At 44.9% G+C, this 8,919-nt stretch overlaps 1 protein-coding gene across 1 annotated transcript in view; it reads right to left on the reverse strand.

Moving 5' to 3' along the window:
• The window catches only part of BAZ1B (bromodomain adjacent to zinc finger domain 1B), a 39,989-nt gene extending 31,070 nt beyond the window's left edge, over positions 1-8,919 (reverse strand). The window contains exons 1-4 of the mRNA XM_005525900.3: positions 8,698-8,919; positions 4,072-4,188; positions 1,801-1,945; positions 785-983 (exon numbers count right to left, since the gene is read on the reverse strand). Coding sequence (XP_005525957.1) covers positions 785-983; positions 1,801-1,945; positions 4,072-4,188; positions 8,698-8,810 — 574 coding nt within the window. The 5' untranslated portion in view covers positions 8,811-8,919. The remainder of the gene's footprint in view (positions 1-784; positions 984-1,800; positions 1,946-4,071; positions 4,189-8,697) is intronic.

Consider the following 8,919-nt stretch of genomic DNA (forward strand, 5'->3'; position numbering starts at 1 on the left):
TAAAATAAAGCTCTCCAGGTTCAAACAAAGTTGTGGAATTTGGGTTGGTTTGTTTGAAAACATTTTTTGTAATCTGTTTTAAAGAATCTTATAATTCCATTTTAAAAATTTGCAGAGGACAAACTTAATGTGCTTGGTTGTTTTTTTGTTTTCTTTTTTTCTTTCAACAGTACTTCCCCACAGTCAAGAAAAGCTTTGGATACCACTACCTAGCTCTGTATCAAGGAAGAGCATATGCAAGAAGAACAAGGTTTCAAGGGATGCTTTATTTTGAGCTCTTAGGGAAAAAAAATTATTTTGTCTTAACATATGAAAATCGGAAAGAGAATAAACTATAAATGAAAAAAAACCCACTTAGTTTTTGTAACAACCAGGGACAAAGAGAATTAGAGCTTTTCTCTAACTCTAAAAAAACACACTTTAGAATTAGGGAGGTTTCCTCTGAGGATGAACATCGCAGCAGAACTCTGTAACTCTGAATGAACCTTTGCTGTTCCCCTCATTTTTTTAAAAATACATTTGTTATGTTTTAGAAGTTATAAATTTTGTGCATTGCTTTTGGTATTACACCTTAGAATGATAGCACATTTTCTGCTTTAAATCAGGCAAGAACAGCTGAAAGTCAACAGCACTGAGGCCCCAAAAATTCACCACTAACAAAGACAACTTCTGGATTTTTGCCATGTAACACTGTTTAAACACTCACAACCCAGCACCAAGGTGTACATAAACTCCAACACTCACTGTCAGGTGCTACAGACTGCCATGCCGTCTCTCTACTTACTCATACTATCCCTCCTGTTGTCATCCTCCTTCAGCATAGCTTCCTTCTGGTTGTCCTGGGCTGCCTGGCTGGAGTTCTCCTTGTCGCTGGATGGAGAATCACAGGCTCCGTCAGATTTCTTTTCCGAGGCTTCTTCGTCAACTTTCTCCAGGGGATGTATTTTCACAACTTTTACAGGCAACGTTTTCTCCTTACCAACCTGCACAGAAATATTGACGAAGAGTGAACCTGAACAAGACAGGCGAGCTAACAGACTTTAACTCTATGAGGAAGGGGAAAATACCGGCTAAGATAACCTAGAAGCAAAACTCCCAACCCACAGCATTTTCCAAGGCTGCTTCCTCAGCCTAAGGACACAGTGTGTGCACAAGGTGCAAGTGTGCTCTCAGCAACCCCAGTTTTAGAGACTATGTCCTAAACATTGCTCACACACAACACTAACTCCTCCACATTTTCAAGAAGTTTGAGTTTTCATCAACATTCCCAGTTTCAGAAGGAATTTTCAAATCTTCAGAGCCTTATTAGAGATTTTTAAGCTTTTGACTTCAAGCTCCATTTGTTCCAGACTACTGCTCCTTCTGGCAATGTATCAGGTGAAAAGATTATGACAGATGATAATTTTTTAATTTCCTCTAATTAAAGCATGTATTTATATATAAACAGATCACATATTTAAGCAGTGTAACAATTTTATCTGTTTCCCCCCCACACACACATATCGGTCCTTTTTCTCTTGCTATTATTCCAGAATTCTGGAATGGTTTGAGTTGGAGGACCCTTACATATAATCCAGTTCCAAATCCCTGCCATGGACAAGGACACCTTCCACCAAAAGTATGGCAGAGAACCATTTTCCATCCAAAACCAGGTGCTGTCACTGGGATTCTATAGAGAAAGTATTTTCACATCCTCCTAATAACTTGAGTGGCTAACATATTCTTCCCATCTCCTGCCCTTAGCCACCTGGAATTAGCCCTATGCAGAAGCACAGGATAAAATGGAAAACATATCCTTACCTCAAAATCACATTCTTCTCCCACTGCGAATTTGGTCATGATCTCCAACCAAGCTGCATCCACCAACTTTTCCAATGACACAGTGTTGTGGTGTACTATTTCCAGGACCAGTTTCTCATACCAGATAGGGAACTCCTCCTTTAAGCTTAGCAAGCACAGAAGTAGTTTTCGTTATTAAGGGAATAAAAGCCCAAATGCAAAGTACTCTCCCATTTCCGAATTTCAGGAATTCCTGTTAATAGCCGGGACAGTGTTTGAGGCAGATGCCCCATTACCATGCAAACATCCAAGGGCTTTCTGCTCCCCTCCCTTCCCCCAGCACTCCCCTGGCCATTAGCTGGCCTGAAAATCCCAATTGTCCCAGTCCTTCCCAGAAGGAATACTGTAAACACTCAGGAAGAGTAGCACTGAGTGTGAACCCTTTCATGATGGTTATTACTGCTTCTCCATTAGACATTACATATAGATCAAGATGATGCAATTATCCTGGGGGTTGTTACTTTAAAATGTTTGTTTCCAATAACACCACAATTCTGATAAAGATTTAGCATTTCCTTCTCCCCCAACAGGCTGCCAGTGCAGTAAAGACAGGAGCAGGTTTACACAGTCAAATTATCTTGCTAAAGAAAAATATCTTGTGTGTTTCACCACATCATGATCTTCAAATCATTCCATTCAAAGAAAATAAAGGACTGTGACAAATTTACTTCCCTTCCTTCCCTTCTGAAAGCTGACCTCAGGTAGTTGACAGAGGCACTAAGGAATATGCTGCATAAAGCCTCCTGGCTAAAAAGTAAAGTCCATTTCAAGTTACCATAAGGAAGAACAAAATACTCCATTTCTCCAAAGTACTTTCAGCTTCCTAGACTCCAGGATCTGTGGCTGAGAACCCTCAGCTATATGTGCTGTGCTACAACTGCCATTAGCAAATTTATCCCTTTAGCAACGTGTCTAAATGAACTTTTTTATCCAGCTTAGTGTCAGGCATTAAAGCAGATGAACTATCTGGGAAGCTTTTCACCCCGTTTCAAAGTGACAAGACCAAAATCTCATTTCACAGAATCTTCCTGCCTGCCCCACCCCAATACTAGAGAGACAATAGCTAAATTTGTTATTGAGAAATTTGAGATACCTCCCGTTTCTATTTCATTTACATTTCTTAATGTTTCCAGAAGTGGCCAATCAATCCAACATGGATAACCAAAAGAAAGTAGTAGTACACCACTGGGTTTTGACTCAGGATTTTAAGTCCATGGAGCTGCCTCTGCACTGCCCTGCCCTCTCAAACAAGAACACCAGGCAGTAAAGCCTTAAGGCGTCACCCCACAAAGAAATTAGGACTATTAGCAAATGGGTTTCTTATTTGTTGACTTTAAGGTTGTTACTAACCACAAATTATGGCAAAATTCTCCTTAGGAAAAGGCTGTGAACTCTTTGCCAATGGATCAGAAATATGAAGAGAATCAGCATAAAATTCCACCTCTTAGGTGGTACCACTGACCCTCTCCACATCCTGGTCCAGGGGAAAAAAAAAGTCACAGAAGTCCAAGTCATCAGTTGAGAGAATGGAGAAATATCTCACTTATTTGGCATAATTCCCACGATTTGGTAATCACACAGTAAATTGTATGTGCTGGTTGAGACAAGGACTTGAACCTTTACAGAAAATTCACTTCTATGACAAGGGCCACGCTGGATCTCATCCAAGGATTCCTGTGGGCTAGAGGAGGAAGTCAGGGCCACAGCAGCCCAGAAGAACACAATCTGCACAGAGCAAGGACTCTTGTTACTTTAAGTGGAACAGATTCCCCAAAATCTCACGAAAACTTTTTTTTTAATTTAGTGCATCAACTCTAATGCAGATCTGGGGAAAATAATTACAGGCGTAGACCTGACTGATCTCAAACACTTCAACAGACTCTTTTTATTCTATTTTGACTTTAGTTTGTTCAAGATTCGTTATTTTTCCCTCTAAAATATTCCCAATACTCCAAGGGCTTTAAAATATGTCAAGTGCCATACGCTGAACTATTTGCTGAAGTAACTACATGCTGAAGTAACACCAAGATACAGCACTAAAAAAATAAATTACCCAACTGCATTAGTGACGGTGTAAAATTTGGACTTAACTTGCTTTCAACTCCAGAATCCCAAGATCTCCTTAGGAGCTCCTTACCTCACCTCACAAATTAACCAGACACATTCCCAAGCCCACTCTCATGCCCCAACATCTAAAGACAGGCACAAACCCACGTCTCCACTGGTACTTACAGCTCAGCAACCTCCTGTTCCTCTTCCCAAGCCTCTTTGTGTGTCAGCTGGCTGCTTCCTGTGCTCTTGCACGTCCAGATCCGCTCGCTGTATCGCTCTAAACGTGCTTCGTACTCTCTGTACGAATGGCAGCTCAGGAAAACAGGATTTATGCAGTGGAAAGCACAATCACCACAGCACAAAACAGTAAAATTTAATTAAACTCTTACGACTGGAACATACAAAGGCTAAGGAGAGCCTCAGTGCAGTCTGACCCTGTGACTACCATGAGGATGCTGCTAAATCCAGTGTTGGTGCCTTCAGAGGCCAAAATGCCTGTCCTGCTCACCCTGGCACAGAAGGTTGCACACCACCAATAGCTCAGCTGCACTGCACAAGGGGAACGCAGGTGGCTGAAGGTTTCACAGCATTGCTAGCTTACTTTTCAGCTTTTCCAGTCTGATACATTGGAAAACAGCACAATGGATGTCACAGGCACAAGCAGGAAGTACGGCATCGATTGCTGCTAAATCCCTGACAATAACTGTTGTGGCAGAGGGGAGAAAAAAAAATAAATAATCAAACAAGAAACCAGGAATCCTCTTTGAATTTTCAGCAACTTGGGACTGGCACAGGTTGCCCAGAGTAGCCATGGCTGCCTCATCCCTGGGGTGAGGCTGGATAGGTCTTGGAGCCAACCTGGTCTAGTGAAAGGTGTCCCTGCCCACAGCAGGGAGTGGAACAACATGAGCTTTAAGATCCCTTCCAACCCAAATCATTCTGAGATTCTATGATTCAATAATTCAATTAATCACTTTAATAATGACTAAGTTGCAACTATAATATTAATTATTCCTGTGCCTTTCCCACAAAGAACAGCATTAAAACCAAATCAAATCCTCACAGCAAACAGTGGACTAAATGCAGGAGCAGCAGTCATCTCCAGCTTCATCCAGCAATCCCTCTGCATTCTCCCCTTGGTCTCCTGTGTATCTGTGGAATAACTGAATGACAATTTTTTTTCCCACTAACATAATTTCATATCACTAGGGAGATCCAAGAGGCTTTTCCCTACAAATGTTCCCCTCCTTGTACACCCCTATGAGAATACGCTTAACCTCATCATTTCAGGACTCACATTTCCCATACCATCCTGGAATTTAGAAGTGACAGATACGGCCATTCCCTGTTCAGCTCAGATCTGCCTTTTCCATACAACTTAATTCCATCTCCAGCTGGTCAGCTCATCTAACACTGACCCTGGACACACTTCTTACCCAGGGCTCCAGACTTGTCCCACAGTGCTGACCCTGCCTTTGTGCTCTACCAAGACCTCCAGGTCAGGTCCTGCTTTGAATTCCTGGGGCCAGCACAAAGCCAAAATACAGGAGGATGTTTCTGCAAAGTTTACGATAGCTCAAACTTCCCACTACATATATGCTGTTTGTCGTCTTCACTTGAACTGGAAACAAAGCCAAGAAATTTCAGATTGTTCAGCAGGTCTGCTCCAGGACTGCAAGTCATCATGCCCCTGGTACGCCATAACCAACCCATCTCTCTACACAGCTGGAGCCTCCATTGCCAAAAATTCACAACACAGGAATAAACAAAAAAACCCTGGACACAAGCTACTTGTGAGCATTGCCCAAAACTCTATGAATAACATGTATATTAAATAATGAAATAGCTGACTACCTACCCACCGTGTAGCTGTTAATGCATCGCATCTGCTTGCATCCCACTGCAGATCACCCAATGCTGAAAGGTAGCAAAATTAAAGTACAAACAAAATTACAGCAGAAAAAAGGGACCCTTTTAAAGAACGATGTTTAAAATTAACCAAGCTAGCCGCTGCACAAAACAACTCCTGAGGGAATTAAAAGTTTACTTCTTCCTCAGTTTGTAATTTCTGGGAGAGCACCAATACCAACTCTAAAAAGGTTTTACTCTCCTTGAATTGCTTGTACTTGTATTAGCCAGGAAGGTAAACTTCCCAGAAAGGTGGGTACATTTACAAGGTCCTACTCCCTGGATGTGTGGCAAAGTTCTTCTGCAATTGGAGAGTGTGACGCAACAGTGCCTTGGTGCTGCCACCTTCCAGGCAGAGTTTGTCTGGCCAGTATCACTTGTGAGGATGTGAGCAGCAGCCATTAACCTGCCAAATGTGGCCCAACCTCTCTTCTTCCCTGCGCTGATACCATACAGAAGTATTAACTAAAGAAAGACAGCAGGCTTTTATCCAAAGAGAAGACAATACAGCTTCCCAAAACCATGCACTGGAAGCTGAGGGAAAGCTTTGGCTGGAACAGCCCAGGCTGGCTGAGCTCTCTGAACCCAGCATCTCTCCTAATCCAGTAGCAGTTTTCCAAACTATGCTACAGCAGACCCACATGCCCACAGCTGAGCTGACTTCACCAGGGTACACACTGGGTACTTGGGAGACTGCAAATGCTCAGCACCCACTGCACTGGTGACAGGACACTACACATGTGAAGCATTTTCCTGACACTTCAGGTAGCTCAGAGCAGACCCCACTGAGCTCCTGGCAGGGATGAGTCTATCCCTGGCTGCCCTGTGCTCTGCTATCCCCACACCTACATAATTAGCAGGGCCCAAGGCTTTGCCAGGATGCAAAGGGCTCTACATAGCAGGATTTCTCTGAGAAGGTTTTTGCAGGATTTGGCAGTGAAAGGAATCCACATAAAGCTACAAAGGAAAAAAGAGGCTAAATAAACACCTGAGCTCTGCTGACCAGCTTATTCCACTCCCACTGCTGCCTAACACTTCCACAACATATACCCAAAGGGCAGATGTCTCTCCTCATGCACACCACCACAGTTGCAATTTTTCTGTGCAACCCAATCTGCAGCAGCTGCAAGTCCTAACAACAAAAAAAAGCTTTAAGAACATTTGCTAACTTTCAAATGCCTCACTTGTACCTGTGCAGTACAAAAACTTACACAGTCTTTAGGGGAAGAGCTGATCAATAATTTTCCAAGATAGAAAACAATTCAGAATATATTCTGTCAAGTCTTGTCATAAGTAACACTGGGTGAACACTCAGATACCTCCTGGTACATTCTCAGTAGGTCCTTCCCATCTTCCAGAGCCACTCCTCTTCAACACTACCTAAGATAAATAGAAGTGATGAAAAAAACCCTCCAAGTCTTCCTTGGGTAACATCTGGCTCATTTGAAATTTTCTGTTCCACTCTTGGCTTAGCATATATTTTAAACAGTCAACAAAGCAAAGCAGAAACCCAGCATTGCTTGGTTTCTCTTTTTAGCCTCATGTCTGTCTGCCAAGATGAACTTTCTAGAACATGCTAGGCTGCCTCCCACAGCACCCCATGAAGTACTTCCTCCAAGAGCATCTCTCCAGAACCTTAGCACTTGCCTTGGTTTCTTCTTTCCTTCTGATCCTAGAGCTAACACCCTCCCCTCTCAGGATGAGAAACTATCTTTTTTTCCCCTTAATTTTAATACCACCCAAAGGTTTGCAGAAACATGTCCTCCACCTACTCACAAGATCCACCCAACAAAATTATGCTCTCAGGAGCCCCAGAACTCCCTTGTGCTGTTCTTGACAAGACAGATGACCCTTAAAGACACATCTTCTTTTATAGAAGTAGCATTTAGGCCTAAACTCTTGTCTTTTTGATCACTGATCACTCCTTACAGGGAAGGAGAAAGAACTGCCTGGTCAGGTGGATGACTGAGCTACTTTCAGTTTGCACACACCATAAGTGCAGGCTGGTGTCACAGACTGAATGCTTTAATTTGAAACACAGCTAAAAAGAAAGTCTCCAACACTCTGCCTAATCTTGTTTTAGTGGGCTGAATGCATTAACAATGCCTACCTGCACTCCAGAGATGCATCTCCTCTTCAAAAGCTACCTAATCCTTCCTAGGGGCTTCCTCTGCCTCTTCTGCTCACTACAGAAACAAGACACTCTTCAACACAGGGGCTGTGTAAGTCCTGAAGCCCCTTTGTCTTCCACAGTGCCAACAGCTTCTTTCTGTATCCATGCATTCTCTCTCACTTACAGCCCTTCCTTAGTTCTCAACTCAGATCCTGATTTTTATAACACAAACACCAAGCCAGCCTTCTGAAGCAGCAAGTCTGCAGATTACAGCGCCGAAGTCCTCCCCCTTCAGCCCTGCTGCAGACCTCGACAGTGGCTCTGCTGTCGCGCAGCTCTGTCAGCCACCTGCCTGGCCCACGGCCACTTCCTGCGACCAAGGGCTGTCACGCAGGGAGGACAGGGAGGGGGAAAAAAAAAAAAAAAAAAAGGTTTTATGCAAAAGCAGCCCAAGAAGAGATACGGAAGCCTCCGGTTCCAGTGTGCTCCTGGCCCGTGGGACTCCAATGTCCGCAGCCGCTCCAGGAGTACGTGAACTGCTCTCACAGCCCGCTTTGACGGTCCCCGGTCCCCGTTAGCTCTGCTCCCCGCCCGCTCCAGCCCCGCGGAGCTGCCGTCCTGCTTCCCCCGCCCGCCTTGAACACGATCCGGAACTCCCCGTGGAACAACGACCCCGCCGCGCTGCCCTCACGGTCCCGCTCCCCGCGCGGCCCCACCACCGCTTTGTTCGGCGCCACCGCCCCGGGACCCGCCCCGTCCCCCCCGCGCCCCGGTGTGGCGGATACTCGCGGGTGCGGAAGGCCTCCTGCGTGTGGGGGATGACGAACCGCTCGCCCGGCTCCCCCGGCGGCAATGGCTTAGCTAGCGGGAACGGCTTGCGACCGAGTAGCGGCGCCATGGTGGGACCCGACGGGGCCCGGGAGGGACGGTTGAAAAATGGCGGGAGATTCCGCTCCCCCTCACGGCGGGCGGCGGGACCGACCCCGCGCGCGCGCCCCGACCCTGCC

Source organism: Pseudopodoces humilis, chromosome 23 (genome assembly GCF_049639895.1).
Source record: "Pseudopodoces humilis isolate 2021_Gansu_Grassland_sample_001 chromosome 23, ASM4963989v1, whole genome shotgun sequence".
Taxonomy (NCBI): Eukaryota; Metazoa; Chordata; class Aves; order Passeriformes; family Paridae; genus Pseudopodoces; species Pseudopodoces humilis.